This window comes from Staurois parvus, unplaced genomic scaffold (genome assembly GCF_062004578.1).
Source record: "Staurois parvus isolate SC_StPar_1 unplaced genomic scaffold, SC_StPar_1.0 ptg000105l, whole genome shotgun sequence".
Lineage (NCBI taxonomy): Eukaryota > Metazoa > Chordata > Amphibia > Anura > Ranidae > Staurois > Staurois parvus.
This window is the reverse complement of record NW_028317901.1, coordinates 4079983-4100995: the sequence shown is the minus strand read 5'-3', so window position 1 is coordinate 4100995 and position 21013 is coordinate 4079983. Positions and strand designations below refer to the sequence as shown.

The 21013-nt window shown below is 41.9% G+C and overlaps 1 protein-coding gene across 2 annotated transcripts in view; it reads left to right on the top strand.

The window, feature by feature from the left end:
• Positions 1-397: 397 nt before the first annotated feature.
• PARP6 (poly(ADP-ribose) polymerase family member 6) overlaps positions 398-21013 on the top strand; it is a 71771-nt gene continuing 51155 nt past the window's right edge. For both annotated transcript variants that reach the window (XM_089671405.1, XM_089671404.1), the window contains exons 1-3: positions 398-1187; positions 3214-3346; positions 19793-19870. In XM_089671405.1, the coding sequence (XP_089527531.1) occupies positions 3344-3346; positions 19793-19870 (81 nt within the window). In that variant the 5' untranslated portion in view covers positions 398-1187; positions 3214-3343. The remainder of the gene's footprint in view (positions 1188-3213; positions 3347-19792; positions 19871-21013) is intronic.

Below are 21013 nucleotides of genomic sequence, written 5' to 3'. Positions count from 1 at the left end.
ATTTTACAAGTGTATTTAGAGAATCTTTTGTATGTATTGCTTTTACTAAATAGATGTTCTAAGGATAGTTGCTGGATGTAATATTTTTCTGTTTTCCATGTATATTTTATCCATGTCCATTTGTACCTGTATATGATGATATTTACGTAATCTGTACTTGCAAGCTGTTACCAGCTAAAAAACTGAGGTTTTATACAATATTAATAGCATAGTATACTTTTATTATTTAAACACTTCCTTTGCTTAACATGAAACACGATATACAGTAGCACCTACAGTATATTAGAAACAAAGAAACATGAAGACGATGCTTTAAATGTATATATGATTATCGGGTACCATTATTCCCTGCTGTAGAGGAAGAGTCATGTGACTTGCAGAGGATAATCTGCACATGCGTACTAGGCTCTCAGCTGCCATCAGAACAGGAATAACAAAGGCTGGAGCAGCTGTGCCCGTGACAGCCAGAGATAACCATCTTTTAAGAGACTCATCTGGAGATATATCTGTGAAGGATGAGTAGCCCTGTCCCAGAGACAGTCTTCACTTAAAGGAGATAGCAGATTACAGCTGATCCAGAAGAGACATCCATCAGCTGAGAGATATTCAGGAAATTCCTTGACAGCTGTCACCTGAGACAGAAATCCTGAGACAGTCATCAGCGACAGCCTGAGACCTCCAAATCTGTTTGAGAAACGTCCTTTCGCTAAGACGATCGTCTGCTGTTCTACAGCACCTGCCTGCCCTTCCCAAGATCTGTCCCTCTCTCCCACACACAGTGACAGCAGCATCCGAGGTCCCTCAGTCATTCCCCCACCCTCATTCCTCCTGTTCCCCTTTCATTTCTGCTCACTCTCAGTCATCCTCCTCCCATCATTTGTTTGTGATTGGTCCTGCTCCTTTTGTCTGACAGTCCATTCTGTATTCGTCTTTACCAAGTCATCACAGCTACATATCAATATCTCCATCGATCGATCTATCTATCTATCTATCTATCTATCTATCTATCTATCTATCTATCTATCCATCTATCTACTTGTATAAGAATCACTACAAAAATCAACATCAATATATAGACACAGACTCCCAAAGAGAAATATTTATTTGTATTATAGCACCATACATATATACTCAGGCCATTATTTTCTACCTCACTGTCACAGCTTACAGTGAACACACCAGAAGATGTGAGTATACAAATGAACCTGATGTGTTTGCTTGCATGTAATATATAAGCCTGCTTTTCTATGTACTGCGTGTTTTTCTTTATATGTGGTTCTGCTAGGGTCTGATGATGATAAAGATGTACAGAGACAGCAAAAAAAGAGAGAAATGTTGTCTATAGTATGGTAATGAGTACTCCTCCCTGGCTGGAAGGCCTCATCACAACAGCTATGCAATGGATAAGCCTGGGATATTCACCTGTTTTAACATTGTTTTTCCTGTAATATTTTGGTTGGCAACATCCTCTATACAGTGTTCTTTTCTTTTTCTTGTAAATATCTTAATTAACTTTTTTCAAAGTTTAATGACAGTGTACAGACAAAAATAAAGGAGTGATTAAATTACACATATTGGGGTAACACCAGCATGGCAATATATATCGAATCACTCTTATCCACACCAAATAATGCTTGTAAAGGGATACATACAAAGACATGCTTCATTCTTCAAATGGAATTGAAAATATGATTCGGTGTCACCTTGTCACAGTGGGGGTTATTTACTAAAACTGGAGAGTGCAAAATCTGGAGCAACTCTGCATAGAAACCAATCAGCTTCAAAGTTTAATTGAACAAGCTGAAGTTGGAAGCTAATTGGCTACCATGCTCAGCTGCACCATATTCTGAGTGTGAGTGCTCCAGTTTTATTAAATCTTTCCAACTATGTGAGCTTAGGGAAGGATTAAAAGAATACAGTTAAGAGTAGATGTAAGGATAAGTTAAAAAAGAAGGGAAGGGAACCACACCACTCAGACAGGTGGGCCACGGTGAAATATGTTTGCAAGGTGAAAGTAGATCTAAGAGCCCAAGTTTCATGAATTGTTCATTCTTGCTTTGAAGTGAAAGAGTTGGGTCTCCTATATCCTATACAGGCGTACCTCGGTTTATGAATATAATTAGTTCCGCGGGACTTTTCGTATTGCGAAAAGTTCGTAAACTGAAATTGGATTCCCATAGGAATGCATTGAAAAGCAATTAATCCATTCCGGAGGTCAGAAAAAAAGTTAAAAAAAGTCTTTTATCTCTTCAAAACTCTTTATAAAGTGCACTTTAAAGGCATAAATACTGTACAGGGACATGAGTAAAAATTAATTCGTAAATGCATTGAAAACCAATTAATCCGTTCCAGTGGTCAGAAAAAAGTAAAAAAAAGCTTATCAGTTCAAAACGCTTTATAAAGTGCACTTTAAAGGCATAGTACTGTACAGGGACATGATTAAAAAAAAAATTGTAAATGCATTGAAAACCAATTAATCCATTTGTATTGCGAAAAAATTCTTAAAACGAGCCATTATTTTCAATGGATTTTCATTCGTAAACCGCAAATTAAGTTAACCCGAAGCGTTCATGAACCGAGGTATGCCTGTATATAGTATTATTATAATACTGCCATGGACACTGTCTTCTGACAATTTCTCTCTGTCCACCTTTGCTCACTTCTGTACTAACTGTGATTTGTTACATTTATCTTGCTGAAAAATAAAGAAAATTACAAGTTTTTAACACCTTATTCCAATGAGGCAAAATGGGGAAGATTTATGAACATACAAAATACTCTGTCAGCTATACAATATATCATGTGACCTATAAAAGTGGAACTAAACCCTTCTCTCCCTTACAACTAAGGAAGTGACCATCTTAGTCTCTGTTTGATCTGTAGTTGCCATGGTGCTGCACATGTGATTGGGTTATGAAAACAGCCATTTGGTGGCTTGACATTCAGGTTGGGAGTACAAGCAGCTCATTCATGTTATCATTTATGGCATGCATGGAAAGTAATTGTTTTGGGAAACAGTTAAATTTATGGGTTTCATTCCACTTTAACTGCGTAACAGTTTGATACCCACTCTGCTTTCCACTCCATTCTGTGCCATGCTGGCAACTATTGGGTCTTTTATACTTTGCATGCACCTCCAATACTCAATTACCTTTTGTTTTATTACTGATGTGCATTGTTCTTCTTTGTAACTTCTTTGCTCTCTTTTCACAGGGGGCACTGATCCCCTCAATTTGGTATCCCAGTATGCCGGTATATTTGATAATGATAGGACTGGTGGTACATGGGGCATTGGCCCTCCAGCCCTGAAACAGCGACAAGGTGATTCTCCACTTCAGCACAAATGGTGAGAGTCCAAAACTTTAAGAATAATGAGAATTTAATTTTCAAGAGCGCCTCACTTCTCATATTACTGCTTACTGCTATATTGTTTTCTGAAATCAACTCAGGTGCCATGCTTTTGTGCCATGAAGAGGATCTGTCATGACCCATGCTGTCACAAGGGATGTAGTTTATCCCTTGTGATAGCATTGAAGTTGATAAAAAAAAAATTAAAGAGACATAATTAAAATGTTTTTAAAAAATAAATAATAAAATACATTTTTAAGTGTCCCCGTCTGCCTGTGCTTGTGCAAAAATGTGTGGGGATGCGCCTGCCCACATATGTAAATGGCGATTGCCACAAACGTCAGAGTGAGAGCAATAATTCTAGCTTCAGACCTCCTGTGTAACCCTTAACTGGTAACCTGTAAAGGCTTTTGACGTGTCGACTATGGGGATTTTTAGGTACTATAGTTTGGTGCTGTTCCGGGGCGGACACAATTTTAATGTGTGACATGTTTGGTATCTACAGTATTTCATAGAAGTGAGTACACCCCTCACATTTTTGTAAATATGTTATTATATCTTTTCATGTGACAACACTGAAGAAATGACACTTTGCTACAATGTAAAGTAGTGAGTGTACAGCTTGTATAACAGTGTAAATTTGCTGTCCCCTCAAAATAACTCAACACACAGCCATTCATGTCTAAACCGCTGGCAACAGAAGTGAATACACCCCTAAGTGAGAATGTCCAAATTGGGCCCAATTAGCCATTTTCCCTCCCCGGTGTCATGTGACTTGTTAGTGTTACAAGGTCTCAGGTGTGAATGGGGAGCAGGTGTGTTAAATTTGGTGTTATCGCTTTCACTCTCATACTGGTCACTATAACACTATGGCACCTCATAGCAAAGAACTCTCTGAGGATCAGAAAAAAAGAATTGTTGCTCTACATAAAGATGGCCTAGGCTATAAGAAGATTGCCAAGACCCTGAAACTGAGCTGCAGCACGGTGGCCAAGACCATACAGCAGTTTAACAGGACAGGTTCCACTCAGAACAGGCCTCGCCATGGTCAACCAAAGAAGTTGAGTGCACGTGCTCAGCGTCATATCCAGAGGTTTTCTGTGGGAAATAGACATATGAGTACTGCCAGCATTTCTGCAGAGGCTGAAGGGGTGGGGGTCAGCCTGTCATTGCTCAGACTATATGCCGCACACTGCATCAAATTGATTGGTCTGCATGGCTGTCATCCCAGAAGGAAGCCTCTTCTAAAGATGATGCACAAGAAAGCCTGCAAACAGTTTGCTGAAGACAAGCAGACTAAAGACATGGATTACTGGAACCATGTCCTGTGGTCTGATGAGACCAAGATAAACTTATTTGGTTCAGATGGTGTCAAGCTTGTGTGGCAGCAACCAGGTGAGGAGTACAAAGACAAGTGTGTCTTGCCTACAGTCAAGCATGGTGGTGGGAATGTCATGTCTTGGGCTGCATGAGTTCTGCCAGCACTGGGGAGCTACAGTTCATTGAGTGAACCATGAATGCTATGTACTGTGACATACTGAAGCAGAGCATGATCCCCTCCCTTCGGAGACTGGGCCGCAGGGCAGTATTCTAGCATGAGAACGACCCCAAACACACCTCCAAGACGACCACTGCCTTGCTAAAGAAGCTGAGGGTAAAGGTGATGGACTGGCCAAACATGTCTCCAGAAATAAACCCTATTGAGCATCTGTGGGGCATCCTCAAATGGAAGGTGGAGGAGCGCAAGGTCTCTAACATCCACCAGCTCCGTGATGTCATCATGGAGGAATGGAAGAGGACTCCAGGGGCAACCTGTGAAGCTCTGGTGAACTCCATGCCCAAGAGGGTTAAGGCAGTGCTGGAAAATAATGGTGGCGGCCACACAAAATATTGATACTTTGGGCCCAATTTGGACATTTTCACTTAGGAGTGTACTCACTTTTGTTGCCAGCGGTTTAGACATTAATAGCTGTATGTTGAGTTATTTTGAGGGGACAGCAAATGTAGACTGTTATACAAGCTGTACACTCACTACTTTACATTGTAGCAAAGTGTCATTTCTTCAGTGTTGTCACATGAAAAGATATAATAAAATATTTACAAAAAATGTGATAGGTGTACTCATTTCTGTGAGATACTGTACTTGGCGTAACATCATTGTTTGTATTTTACAAAAAAATGGGTATTATACAGTGTTTTTGTGCATGAAAATTCATTACAGTGTATTTGTTTCAAAAAATTTGCGTTTGAAATACCGGAGCGCAAATACCGTGTGACATAAAAATATGCAACACCCACCATTTTATTCTCTAGCACCTCTGATTAAAATGAACATATAATGTTTGGGGATTATAAGTAAGTTTCTAGCAAAAAAAATAATGTTTTGTAAATATAAGAGAGGAATGTCAGAATTGGCCCGGACTGGAAGTGGATCCGCAGCAGTTAGTAGGCATGGTGTTCTGGGTAATCAGAAGGTAGACATCAGACATCAGTTTTTCTGCACGTGTTCTGCAAGGGTACAAAAAAAAGGTTCTCTACGTGTCCTGTTCACACCACAACATTGGTATCATGTGCGTTTTTTTTCTGTGTGTATGCAATTTTCTGTGCGGGAAAAAAACTGATGTGACATCAACACTGTGGTGTGAACTGGGCACATAACTGATGTGCATGAAAACTGATGTCAATCTGCATAAAAATTCACTGAAACATGCATATAAACTGATGTAAAGCATGTCACTGCAAGTGAAATCTGCGCTGTTTTCAAGCCAGTTTTCATGCGCATATTGTGTGAAAGAGCTCTAAAACTGCCAGGATCGGTCAGGGGTTGGCATGTCTTAGTACTGCAGTCCCTAGCAAACCTGTCTTAGGGGGAAAATCTGTCAGTGAGTGAAATTTTTGTTGAACAGATTATTGTTTTTCAGAGGAAGGTTAATTGCTGGTGTTGCCTGCAGTGCACATAATCAAATGGCGATCACTCCACACAAATCTCTATATTTTTCAAAGAAAAAGACTGATTTTGCTGATTTTTATAAATCTCCTCACTACAATTCTAACAGTGTCTTAAAGGGAACCTGTTGGCAGGGATGAGGTGGTGGTTTTGTTCTGGTTTGGACCAAAGTAGTATTCGGCCTGAACTTTGTTAGTTCAGTGAACAGATGTACTAAATTGGATATTTGTCCTCCCACTAATATTTGTCATCTGATAGTGGATGGTCCTCCTCCTATTTGGTATGAGGCTGATAGTCCTCTTCCACTAGGGGTCCCCCTATGTGCTCCTGGTAGGTGGTATCCCTCTGGTTCCACTATGTAGTAGTAATCCGTCCCAGGAATGTGTCTGTGAACTAAAGTACTCCCCCAGGGGATGACAAGGACAAAAGTAGCCAGTTCCCAGGCTGGAGGCAGCTGAGCTATCACTTAGTCGTTCATGTGAAGTGCCTCTCTGTGAAGGTTTTGATTCTCTGTTCGGACTTTCGCTGTCACTATCTCTGCAGTTGTTCTGTAGTGGTTTCAGCTGACATTAACAAGGGCTCCAGCATGAAAAGGGAGCAACAAGGGACCATGACAAGGGCAAGTATCAATAATGATCAACAGAGTATGGATGTTGATGGAGGTGGTGGGGTCCTTTAAGAGAATTTGCCAATATTTGGGGATTTTTGTTCACTTTAGACTCAGTGACAGTAGTAACCAGGATAAATAGAGAGGGTAAATATACATTTGAAAATATATTTGCCGCAGTGCCCACGTCAAGGCTTCTCTGTTAGGACTGCAGCATACAGAGAAGCCTTGACGTGGGCACTGCGGCAAATATATTTTCAAATGTATATTTACCCTCTCTATTTATCCTGGTTACTACTGTCACTGAGGCTAAAGTGAACAAAAATCCCCAAATATTGGCAAATTCTCTTAAAGGACCCCACCACCTCCATCAACATCCATACTCTGTTGATCATTATTGATACTTGCCCTTGTCATGGTCCCTTGTTGCTCCCTTTTCATGCTGGAGCCCTTGTTAATGTCAGCTGAAACCACTACAGAACAACTGCAGAGGCAGTGACAGCGAAAGTCCGAACAGAGAATCAAAACCTTCACAGAGAGGCACTTCACATGAACGACTAAGTGATAGCTCAGCTGCCTCCAGCCTGGGAACTGGCTACTTTTGTCCTTGTCATCCCCTGGGGGAGTACTTTAGTTCACAGACATGTTCCTGGGACGGATTTCTACTACATAGTGGAACCAGAGGGATACCACCTACCAGGAGCACATAGGGGGACCCCTAGTGGAAGAGGACTATCAGCCTCATACCAAATAGGAGGAGGACCATCCACTATCAGATGACATCTGGATTTTTTATACACTAAAGTGCATTTAATATGCGCTTCCAGTGAGTGCGCATTGCTTTATCACTACCACACAGATACCGGACTCTCATGTCACCTGAGCACTTTAATTTTCATATTGATTTCCTGGACTATTTCTTTGTTTTTTGAGCATTTGTATGGGATCAACCTCCATTCCAATACATATATTTGTTTTTTACCGAGCGCAGCACTTCATATATCCATTGTTGTTTTTAGGGTGATATTGGTACCTTTTTTGTGCATAGCAGCTTGTTACTTATATACTTAGGCGCTTGTACTACTTTCCGCATAAGAGTATGCAGGCAGTTCCTGGAGGATGAAGGAATTGATATCATTGAATGGCCCCCACGCTCGCCTGCCCTAAATCCAATAGAACACCTCTGGGATATCATGTTTCATTCCATCTGACGCCACCAGGTTGCACCTCAGACTGTCTGGGAGCTCAGTGCTGCCCTGGTCCAGATCTGAGTGGAAATACCCCAGGACACCATCCATTAGGAACATGCCGTGATGCTGTTAGGCATGCATTCAAGCACGTGGGGGCCATACAAACTACTGAGTACCATTTTGAGTTGCTGCAATGAAATTTCAGCAAAATGGACTAGCCTGCTGCATCATTTTTTCACTTTGATTTTCAGAGTGTCTTTGAATTCAGTCCTCTGTAGATTTGTAATTTTCATTTCCATCAAACGATGGGGCATCTTTACAATCCTAACACACTACCCAGTCCATATCAGTATAGATATCCAGCATGATATTTTCCCCATTGAGATCAGATGTGTTTTCAAAGTGTTCCTTTCATTTTTTTTGAGCAGTGTACATTTTTCCTACCAGCTTTTTTTTAAACACCATGGGGACCACCCCAAATATCCCTCATAATACAATTCAGACCCTTAATTGTCTGATAGTATGTGTTTTGGGGGATCGTCATGCAGTCAGTTTTTTTGGAATAGGAAGCTGTCAGGACAATGTCATTTACAGGCAATTTAAATGGTCTCCCATGCTATTTGAAAATCACTTGCCTGTTAGCCTTGAAATCACCAGAATTAATTTTAAAGATTCAGTTCCTATTGACTTCAGTGAGGTTCAGATTAACAGAGAACCTGTGAGTTGTTCTGCCAACCTCCTGTGAACTAATCCCAGGTACTGTATTTCCTAGATTGTAAACTCGAAAGAGCAGGGCCCTCGAACCCCTCGTGTATTGTTTTGTTACTGTATTGTCTCATGTTCTGTCCCCCACTATAATGTACAGTGCTGAGCAAACCTTTCTGGCGCTATATAAATACTGTATAATAATAATAATAATGTTCATCTCATCCCTACCTGTTGGCATACTCCTTTATAACAACTTAGTCATTCATTAACACAGAACACACAAGCATTGGGTGACACATCAGAACACTTGAGCTGCTTATTTATTGCAAGTCAGATCAGGTCAGCTTGCAGTGACACAAGGATAAGGATACCGGACCTGGAGCCTGCACCTTTCAAACCAAATTGTTATTTAATTGTTGCTTTGCAGTTTAACTTCTTGCTGACACCCTCCCACAGCCCTATAGGGGCTCTGAATGACCAGAGGCAGTGTTCCTGAGTATTATGCCTCTGTGATTGACTGACAAAATGGTCACATGATCAGGAGCCTTTTCCACAGGTTCCAATTTGTTAACAGTTACCAGGAACTATCTGTTCTCAATATTCATACTTGTGGGTAATGAATAAGTGCTATCTTTAGTGTGAAACGCTTTTACCTGCCAGTCCCCCACTGTATTTCCACTATCTCTATTGGTTTTATCCTAGTTTAATAAAGTGGATTGTTTGGAAAGGCAGCTCCCACACAGCAGGGCTTCCCTCAAAGTGCACCCAACAGTAATTCAAATCGAAGAAATACAGAAAGGAGTGCCAGACCGATTTCAGATAAGAGTCCAAGATAATTTTAATTTTGATTAAAAAAGTCATATAAAAACAGCCAAGATGTTTTGGAGGCAACACCACTCCCCCTTCATCAGGGCTCAACACAAGATAAAACTTGGCTGGACTCAGTGACTTCACAGATCTATAGTGGAACCAGTACTGAACTCTCCTCATAAAGGAACAACTTGACTTCAGTTGCTGAACAGCAAAGCTGTCAAGTTGTTCTTCCATAAGAAGAGCTCAGTACTGGTTCGATTCTGTTTCTGTGAAATCACTGTATTCTCTGAGTCCATCAGAGATTCCGAGAATTAATTAAAATTATTTTGGACTCTTATCAGATTTTCGTCTGGCTCTCCTTTTTGCATTTCTAAGGGGGCTGTCTGTGACAACTAAGTCAGTGTTCTGGGATGGCACATGAGCGCACTCCTAACACACAAAAGTGGTGTCTTGCTGCTGCATGTATGTTTTATGCTGTAAGACAGTTGGTTAAAGTGATTGTAAAGGTTAACATTTTTTTTCTTTTAAATAACAAACATGTTATACTTACCTGCTCTGTGCAATGGTTTTGCACAGAACAGCCCCAATTCTCCTCTTCTGGGGTCCCCTGCTGGTGCTCTGGGCTCCTCCCCTTCTTCATCTGCCACCATACAAAGCTGAGCCTACACTTCTTGAGCAGTGCCATTACTTGAGACACTAAGCACAGAGCATGTCAAACCACTGAAGACTTGGACCAATGCACTCTCTGTTGAGCAGTGCACTGACTCTGATGTACTGCGAGTGCAGGGTATTTTAACTACTGCTGCATAACAACATAAAGAAAAAAAACACAAACAATATTTATACTGTATACAGTATGCAGCCTTAAAGTAATAAAAATATTCGAAACTTAAAATGGGCTTTCATAAAGAAAGAGAATATTTAAGGTGGGAAATAGATGGAAAGAGTAGTATCATTTTAAAATGGTCTATTTTTAGGTGTCTAAAATAAAAACTGTCTATCCTATTATATGGTTCTGAATGGCACTGAACAGTTGGAGAAAGGAATGGGGAGAAAATTCCCCCTTAAAAAAACAAACATACATGTATTCAATGTTCATAATTCAAAGGATGTATAAAACCATTTAAGCTCTGGAAAGACTAGAGCAGGGTAGGCAAACTTTGAGAGGTGGAGATCTACCTGGACAACATGGAAGAGATCAAAGATCACCAGGGTTCTGCGCCTTTTTTTTTTTTTTTTTAATTAACTAGCAAGCCCCCATTACAATGCAAAGACAGCATGAAGAAAACTTAGAAAAATGTTATAATACCAATGTCACCGTAGAAATATAAATTTATCCTACCTTAAAATTTACCTTCAGTGAGAAACATGGCATTCGCTTTCATTCACAATTTTGTTTTCATGTCTGGGGAGTAATTGGTTACCCCCACATGCCGGAGTTCATCATGAAAGGTTAATGATCCTAGTATTGCAAGCTGATTTGCTTGACTAGTTTGAGGCCTGTTATCTGCCCTGCTTTCTGGCCAGTGTATGTAGTATGTAGGAGGGCATCCAGGGCTCGGTAGTAGGCACAGTGTACAGAGGTCAGGCAGTGTACAGAGGTCAGTAGGATGTAGGGCACTATACAGAGGTCAATAGGATGTAGGGCACTCTACGTAGGTCAGTATGCATAGGTGAATAGGACAAAGAGAAGTGTACAGAGGTCATCTGTATGAAGAGCAGTGTATGGAGATCAGTACAGCAGAAGATGGGTGAGCAGGGCAGAGGAGAAGGGTACAGTGCAGGGAGGTCAGAAGGGCACAATGCAGGGAGGTCAGGAGGATATGTTGCAGGGAGGTCAGGAGGGTACAGTACAAAGGGATCAGAAGGACATGATAAAGGAGGGGTCAAGAGGGTATGGTGCAGGGAGGTTAGGAAGGTACAGTACTGAGCGGTCAGGAGGGCATGGTGAAGGAGCGGTCAAGAGAGTACAATGCAGGGAGGTCAGGAGGGTACAGTACTAAGGGGTCAGAAGGGCACACTGAAGGAGGGGTCAGGAGGGTATGGTTCAGGGAGGTTAGGAGGGTACAGTGCAGGGAGGTCAAGAGGGTATAGTGCTGAGGGAGTGGTGCAGGGAGGTCAGGAGGGTATGGTGAAGGAGCGGTCAGGAGAGTACAATGCAGGGAGGTCAGGAGGGTACAGTACTAAGGGGTCAGAAGGGCACACTGAAGGAGGGGTCAGGAGGGTATGGTTCAGGGAGGTTAGGAGGGTACAGTGCAGGGAGGTCAAGAGGGTATAGTGCTGAGGGAGTGGTGCAGGGAGGTCAGGAGGGTATGGTACTGGGAGGTCAAGAGGAAACGGTACAGGACTTTCAGGATGGTACAGTGCAGGGAGTTCAGGAAGCACGGTGCTGAGAGAGTGGTGCAGTGCAGTCAGGAGGGCATGATACTGGGAGGTCAGGAGGGTATGGTACAAGGAGTTCAGGAGGGCACGGTACTGAGATGTCAGGAGGGCACAGGGGAATCAGGAACATGCGGTACTGGGGTTTTGGCGGACACAGTACTTGGGGGTGGTCACTACACATTGGAAAAGCCTGGGCTATTTCGGAGGCTTTCCCCACCCAGCAGCTGCACATATACAAGGGACATAGACTACCTCTGCAGCCTAGGATTGGCTGAGCATGTGCCTGCAGCTGTGGGGGAGAGCACAGGACCAGCAATGTGGGTTATATTGTTTCACACTGTTAAGGAATCAGTTCTAAGTGTTGGCTGCTGGTCTATAGGACACTTCTATAAGCACAGGAGGAATTTTTTATATATAAATGTGGGGATGTCTTTGTGATCGACGGGTAGACCTTGATCGATGGGTTGCCGATCCCCAAACAAGAGCTTGAAAGTGTTTAAACCCTTGTAAAGTTTGTATTGCTGTCTGTCTATCCCCTGTTGGGGAGAGTCCTTGTTTGTCTTGTCACCTAGACTGAAAATGAGGGAACTGGAACATCCAAAGTTTTAAGTTCTCTCCATAGCAGGAATAGTGGGGAAATCTTCCAGTGGGAACACTTGTTCTGATGACAAAGAAGGGATTTCCTTTCATTTTGGAGAGATCTACTCTCACTTCCTGTTATGTCTCAAACATGAAAAGAAGGAAAATCTCCCCAATGCAACACAGGCAACACAAAATAAAAAATAAAAATAGGGGTTTTAACCATTCCCTGCTTAACCTAAAACTCATTTTTGACTATAGACACATTACATTACAGTGGGGTTGATTTACTAAAGGCAAACAGGCTGTGCACTCCAAGTGCACTTCCTCTAGATCCAAGGGGAACATGCAAGGATAACAAAAAAACAGCATATTTACTTGCACATGATTGGATGAAAGAAATCAGCAAAGTTCGCTTCATTTCAGGGCTTTCCCTCGGATCTAAAGCAAACTCACTTGCAGTGCACAGTAAATTTACCTTTTATTAAGTCAACCCCTATATATCACGATACTTGATGAAACTCTCCTTTTCATAATGGAACACCTAAGTATAGAATAGGAACAAAGTAGTGTAGAAAATGTATTGATCTGACAATAGAAATTACACGGTGGACGGATGTTACAACTTTGCAAGCACATTAACCAGGTCTTCAGCAGTTTTAAAAGATTTAGCAGGTCAGGCTGTAGGAACGAGTGCTGTCAATATCGGGTCTGAAACTGATGGATGACAGTCACAGCTGTTTGCTTCTGTTATTTTCTTGTTACATGGTACACACAAGCAACCCTAATGCAGCAACCTGGTCTCCACATGTAAACAAAATGTTGGAAATTTTTCTTGGATTTGATTGGCATTTCATCCAAGCTAACATTTTTAAATTAAAATCACCAAAAAGGATATTACTGGGTTTTATGTGGCAAGTATTGTAAAAAAGTAAAAGTAAAAGTAGTAAAATAACATTGTAGAGCAGGGGTGGACCTTCCTGGGCCACATTGGAAGAAGAGGAATTGTCTTGGGGTGCCCATAAAATACACTAACAATTGAACTCTTGGGGGGAGCAGCCCAGCACCCCCCTAGATCCGACCATGTAGCATTTACCCACCTGGCACCTCTGTATTCCCTGCTGCTGGTGCTATTGCAAACTTTGCACCCACTGCATCCTTGGTGCCCCTCCAGATGTTCCCAGGCCACATGCCAAACTCTCGGGGGTGCTGTATGCGGCCCATGGCCCTCAGGTTGGACAAATCTGTTTTAGAGGTAATCTGCTTCCTTCCCAAACATCTCTCATTCTTTCTTGGCTACTCTTTTGGATACTTCTTGCAACATTAATCCAGGAAACTTGTATTTGAACATCCACTGTGAAAAGCCATAACTGCCCTATGTTGGATCCACACTTTATTTTGTTCTCTGTATAATCTTTTTTTGAATAAATATCTCCTGTGTGCAGACACAGAGCAGTGATAGGAGGTTCTGGTTGCATGTAGCATTCTGTATAATACCACCACAATTATGATTTTATACTGCTGTTTCCTTCCTCACCCCAACCAGCCCTACAGAAAACCAGATTTCTGTAGACCCCAGCAAAAGAACACACTGGCACAAGGCACACCGAGCCAATCAAGCTCTGCTACAGTTCACATGTGCTACCAGGAAGCATGCTGAGAGGAGGAGAGAGCAGAGCGATGATACCACCAGTGTGCTCTTGTTCCTTCATTAGAAAATCAGATGACTGACTTTCTTTACCAAGCTTTGAGACTGCTGCAGTGGTGGTTGTGCTATCTGGCAGATTAGCTTGAATGTCAAAAGCACCTGCACAGAATTGCAAATCCATTTGCAAATCAAACAGTTCGTATGTACAGTAACTGTAATTTTATGTTATAGTGTGGCATGCTTTGGATGTAGTGTGACTTGATTTTTGACAAGAAAATTAGCTCAATGTTGCATTGTGTGAATTATATAATAATGTTCAACCTGCGTTGTTCTACTTTTATATGGTATATGTTGACTTCCAGTGTGCTATTAAACTGCTATGGGGGTGCATACTTCTTTTTAAAAATTCAACAGCTAATTTTAAGGGCAGCTGCACAACTAGCAACCTCAAGCAGGTTACAAAATATACATTTTATGACACAGTTGTGTTGAGACAGAGTCTTAGAATACCACCTCCTAATCTTTCCTACAGTATACAACAATAAACTCTGTAGTGTTTTTTATTCTTTTGGCTTGTACCTACAACTAAGGTTGTACTTACCATAAAGACAGGGCAGCAGAGCAATAAGCTGGCTACAAATTATACATTTTTTTGTACATTTTCCTTTAGATTTACCCAAAAACACATAATATGAGGTTACACTTAAACACTTTCAATTGTATGCAGTCCGGCAGGCCCTTGCACTACATAGTTGAAAGTAAATCTAAAGGAAATTGAACAAAGAAATTGTATGATGTCTAGCCAGCTGTAGAGTAAGGGGAACAGCACCAAGGCTTACCTTTTTAAATTATAATTTTTTTCTTTGTGTGTGTCCATCTTCTGGATATCTCTATAGACATTTGCGTCTAAAGCTGGCCTTTGATGGATTAAATTTTGCCTGTTTAGCCAAATTTTCTTCTATGTGTGGCTCTCCCTGTTTATTTTCTGTCAAAGGAAGAAAAGTTTTGGGGCTCAGCATCTGCAGCTAATTGGCTGCAGCTGCTGATCAGTTTTTTCTTACATTGGAGAGTCCCGCTTTCAAAATACAATTTTCCATTGAGGGAATTCCCCCATCCACCTCAAATCCGATTGAAGAAAAAACATACTTGGACTTTCTCTATACCCCATAGACACATACAACAATTTATTCCAAAATATACATTTTATTACAAAAATCCAGTTAAGAATCACAAATACATTATTAAAAAAATCAGCCTGTACAATCATGAAGAGCATTTCCCTTGGCAACCATACAGGTATAGATCGAATACCGCAATCCCGGGGTGAAGTACAATACAAAGGAACACAAACTCCAAAAAAATATGATCCTCTGCATGTTTTATTGTGGTAGCTGCTTCTTCAGGAGGCAGAAATGGAGGCGTAGTTTAATAGTTGATCTAAATAGACGTAATAAAATATTAATAATAGTAACAAAAACCACATACACAAATCATCAGTAAATTGGTAAACTCCAGGCTGAGTTATAAGGTTTATGAAAAGAAAAACTGCTTTTAGGGTGGGCCAGAAAAGTAGTTACTTATGGTGGCATACCAAGTACCTTAAAACATAAAGTTTATTGATATTAATATTTTGTTTGAAAGTGTATATACGGTGTGGACTGAGACAACTTACATCGTAAGTTCAGTTTGTGTAAACAACATGAATGCACAACACAGACATGACAATCAAAAAATAATAAAAATAGTTATAAGGCTTACCCACCTCTTGAATGTCAGGAACCTACACAGAAATGAAAAGTGGAACCCGGGCAAGGTCCCTCCCCGGGGGTGGATGTGGGGGTAGGCCAGTACAGATTATTATGAAAATACATTTTCTAAATACATACATTTTTCACAGGCATATAAAACATTGCAAAAGTCTAAATTCCATAGAAGAAATAATATTGTTTAGATAAGGAAAGTGTTTTTCCTGACTGAGAAGTTTATAGCATAGAAACTTAATTTGTGCACCAAAAAAGTCATGTGAGGAGTGGTGCATCACATTTAATCCTAGTATTATACCTAGGCAATATAGATGTATGATATGTCCAAGTGTATTATCATTGTTTGGCACTATGGTGAATAAAGGTAGTAGTGCAAACATAAAAAGGTAATGGGAAAAATGAATGGGAAAAGAATAATAAAAAGGAGGATAAAATTGGATGAAATTGATATAAAATTTAAGTGCATATGACTATAGTGGGTCTGTGTATAACCAACCTGAGTGGGGATACGTAGGGAGCTTCTATGAAAGTGTAGAATAAGAGCATGCAGCTTAGTGGGGGATCAAAAACGGCTAAGAGCCAAAATATATAAACCAACTGAATAGGAAGGATAATGAATATGTGGAAAAGAGAAGAATAAATCCAAATAAATGTAGACAAAGTAAGAAACAATTCAAAAAGTGTGAGAAGGCCAGGAAAACAAAAGAATGGTGGCAAAACAAAAAAAAACAAACAAACAAACAAACAAAAAAGCTGTAGGTACTGTAAAGGCTGAGGTAAAAATGTCAATTAACAGTTAAAGTGCATGTCAAGCCAAAAGCTTTTTTGGGAATTATAAGGACCTCTGCTGATTTTACACTGATATCACTTACTATTGTGAAGAGTAAGAGAAAATCTGCAACAGGGACACATACAGAAATAGAAATGATAGAATCTTGTTTTCCTCTACTCTACTTAAAGTGATTGTAAAGGATCAAACATTTTTTTGTAATAACAAACATGCTATATTCATTTATATATCATTTCTATTTTGCACAGAGCAGCCCCGCTGCTCCTCCCCTCTGGTCCTTATGTCGGCACTCCTTGCTTCTCCCACCCTCTGAGCGGCTTGCTATGGGGGCACTTGTGCGTGCTCACTTCTGAGATGGCTATGTGTGTCATAGATACACATAGTGTGACTTAGCCCTACCCCCTGATCCCTCCTCAATGGCTGTGATTGACAGTAGTGGGAGCCATTGTTGTCTCTGGGCCAGTGAGGAGGGACAGAGCCTCTGCTTTCCTGCACAAGTATAAGGGGGGGCTGAGGGGGGGTGTATGCAAAGGGTTTTTTTATCTTAATGCAGAGAATTCTTTAAGGTAAAAAAAAAACTTCTGCCTTTAGAACCACTTTAAAAAGGGACTTCACCCCCACTGTTTTTTTTTCTTTCACTTGGTTTCCTGGGTTATCCTCAAAACACATAGTCACATATCCAGCGAATTTAGTGTTGTCCTGCTCTAATCTGCAGCTTCACTGTTGCGTGCCAGGAGCCACACCACCATCTTCTTTGTTTCTGTCATTGGGAGCTGGCAGTCTCTTCTGGGTTCTTGCAACCACCACTCTGATGATGCATTGCAGCAAATGCTCAGTGTGTTCTAGATTGCCCTGATGTCTCCCGGGATGTATGGCGTAAGTATTCCTGGAGGCTATGGGCATCTGGGGACATCATTCTCACCTAGACAAGAAAGGTAGAAGTGTGGGCTGTGCGCCACAAAAAAAGTAATTTCCAAAGAAAAAAGAGAGAGGGGTGGATTTGTGTGTGTTTGCAATATTCTTTAAAGAAGAAAAACAAGTGAAGTCAGCTTTATTAAAAAAAAAATTGGTTTCTTTCATTGCTGTTGGAGAGAAGGGATGAGCTTGATTCCAATCTCAATCCAACAGTAAGAGCTGTCATTGCTGGTGCATGAGATGAAGACAGCTGCATGTATACAAAGGGACGGGGATGCTCATGACATCAATACCCAATTATGGCCCAGCAATGACAGCTAAATTCCAGGTTTGGACGAACTTGTGTTCAGACCGAACCCAACTCCAAACCCAAGATCATCACTGTTGGAGAGTTCCCCTACTTCGTATCTGCTAAAATGTTGTAGCATGACAGGAATTGAGGACACGTCTCACTAGTGGAGCCTCAGATAACAAGTAAACAGTTACAGTGGTTTTAACTAAGAAACAAAAATTGTTTAGCACTTCCGCCTGGCAGTACTAGGGTCGTTGGTTTGAATCCCAGCCACGGCACCACCTGCCTGGAGTTTGCATGTTCTCCCTGTGCCTGCGTGGGTTTCCGCCGGGTACTCCGGTTTCCTCCCACACTCCAAAGACATGCTGGTAGGTTAATTGGATTCTGTCTAAAATGGCCCTAGTATGTGTATGTATGAATGTGAGTTAGGGACCTTAGATTGTACACCCCTTGAGGGTTAGGGACTGATGTGAATGTACAATATATATGCGTAAATTGACGGCGCTATATAAGTACCTGAAATAAATAAAATAAATAATTGTCTGGACATATGATTTAAAGTGGTTGTAAAGGTAGAAGTTTTTTTTACCTTAATGCATTCTCTGCATCAAGGTTAAAAACCTTCTGTGTTCAGCTCCCCCCAGCCCCCCCTAAATACTTACCTGAGCCTGATATCGATCCAGTGCTGAACCCAAGAGCAGCGGCTCTTCTCTCTCCCCTCACTGTTCCTTGCAGCAGCAGGAGCCATTGGCACATGCTACTGTCAATCAAACCCTGTGAGAAGAGAATGGGGGCGAGACCAGGCCGCATTGTGTGTGTCAATGGACACAGAACCTGGCTTGGGATCCAGCCTGCATGAGTGTTCCCATGGCAAGCGGCTTGCTGTGGGGGCACTCGGCAGAGGGGAGGAGCCAAGAGTGTCGATGGGGACCCCAGAAAAGGAGTATTGGGGCTGCTCTGTGCAAAGTCATTGTAAGCAGGTAAGTATGACATGTTTGTTGTAAAAAAAAATACGTTTACAATCACTTTAAATTGTACCTGTGAACCTGTGAGCAGGCAGCTTTCTGCAATAGCAGAAATCTAAATTCCTACTGGAGGAATTTCTTGGGGAACTGTACAATTTACAAAAACCATGTAAAGATCATGGCTCAGGAACGAATGGAGCTGCTTCTCTTTATACTTGAACATTAGAACATGGTTATAACTTGCATAGAAGGCTGATTTAACGACTAGATCAGCCTTTCCCAACCAGGGTGCCCAGGCATCCGCCGGCATCCAGACAACCAATGACATCATCAGTTGATAAGGAAGATGTCAGTTGCCCACATAACATCCTTGTTTGACCCTCCCCTGCCCCTCCCCATCAGTGCTGGGGTCACGTTAACTGAGTGATGGAGAAAACCTGAGGGAGAAAAGAAACACTGGAATACTAGTCAGTACCAGTGTGCAAAAGTGTGTTTGCTTTGGAAGAATAAATCACCTCTAATGTTGGCTGTCTTACATGTGTGGATGTTGCTGCATTATTTAAAACTATTAGAATAGTTTTTTACATTTTAGAATGGAGTGCCTCAAGACTCCATAATTTTAAAGGGTGCCTTGACTGAAAAAAGGTTGAGAAACACTGGACTAGATAACCAGCCTCAAATCATTGTACAGTAGATTAATGTAGTTAAGCAATAAAAGCTGATTTATGATTACTCCATGTTTGCTTTGTGTAGTATGTGATTTAAAAAATTCAAAGCACAGCACAATCTTTAATTAGAAGATTTCTACCATTTCATGTTCACTCCTATTTGTATGTGTCTTCCAGGACATCAAGGGACACAACTGGGGAGAGGAAGACTCTGATGGGGAAAACGAATGTGGGGAGTTCCTATATGGAGTACAGGTATCATTTTTGTTAATAAACTGTTGTCGTTATACCACTGAAAACTACTACATGAAGAATGTACATGCGGGCCTCTTACATCACAACAAGCTTCATATATTTGTGGAGGCTCAAGGCAGAAATCAATACAATGCCATACAGCTCAATTACAATGCCAATATAAAAAAACATAAAGCTGGAAGAAAAGGTTTGCCATGAAATGTTTTCTGGTTTGTGCGGTTGTCGTGGCTGTGTCCAGGGACACCGTCCCTTGGTTCCACCCTCTACCCACCTCCATGCACCGTCCCTTGGTTCCTCTCCCTACGCACCTCCATGCACCGTCCCTTGGTTCCACCCCCTTCCCACCTCCATGCACCGTCCCTTGGTTCCACCCCCTACCCACCTCCATGCACCGTCCCTTGGTTCCACCCTCTACCCACCTCCATGCACCGTCCCTTGGTTCCACCCCCTACCCACCTCCATGCACCGTCCCTTGGTTCCACCCCCTACCCACCTCCATGAACCGTCCCTTGGTTCCACCCCCTACCCACCTCCATGCACCGTCCCTTGGTTCCACCCCCTACCCACATCCATGCACCGTCCCTTGGTTCCACCCCCTACCCACCTCCATGCACCGTCCCTTGATTCCACCCCCTACTCACCTCCATGCACCGTCCCTTGGTTCCACCCCCAACCAACCTCCATGCACCGTCCCTTGGTTCCCCTCCCTACCCACATCCATGCACCGTCCCTTGTTTCCACCCCCTACCCACATCCATGCACTGTCCCTTGGTTCCACCCCCTACCCACATCTATGCACCGTCCCTTGGTTCCACCCCCAACCCACCTCCATGCACCGTCCCTTGGTTCTTCCCACTACCCACCTTGCAGAACTGCCACTTTTAGAGAATACAGGACCAAGTATCATTTTGTGGTGCTAAGTAATTAGTTAATGATAATAGATCCCCTGCAGCCAGCAACAGCACACCTGCTTTCAACAATAGATCTCCCCAGCAACAATAGACCCTCACCGCAACAAGATCCACCCCAGCAACAATAGTCTCCCACCAGCAACAATAGATCTTTTAGCAACCAGCATCAATAGACCCTCCAGCAGCCAACAACAGTAGACCCCTCCCTCAACAGTAGATCCCTCCAAGCAAC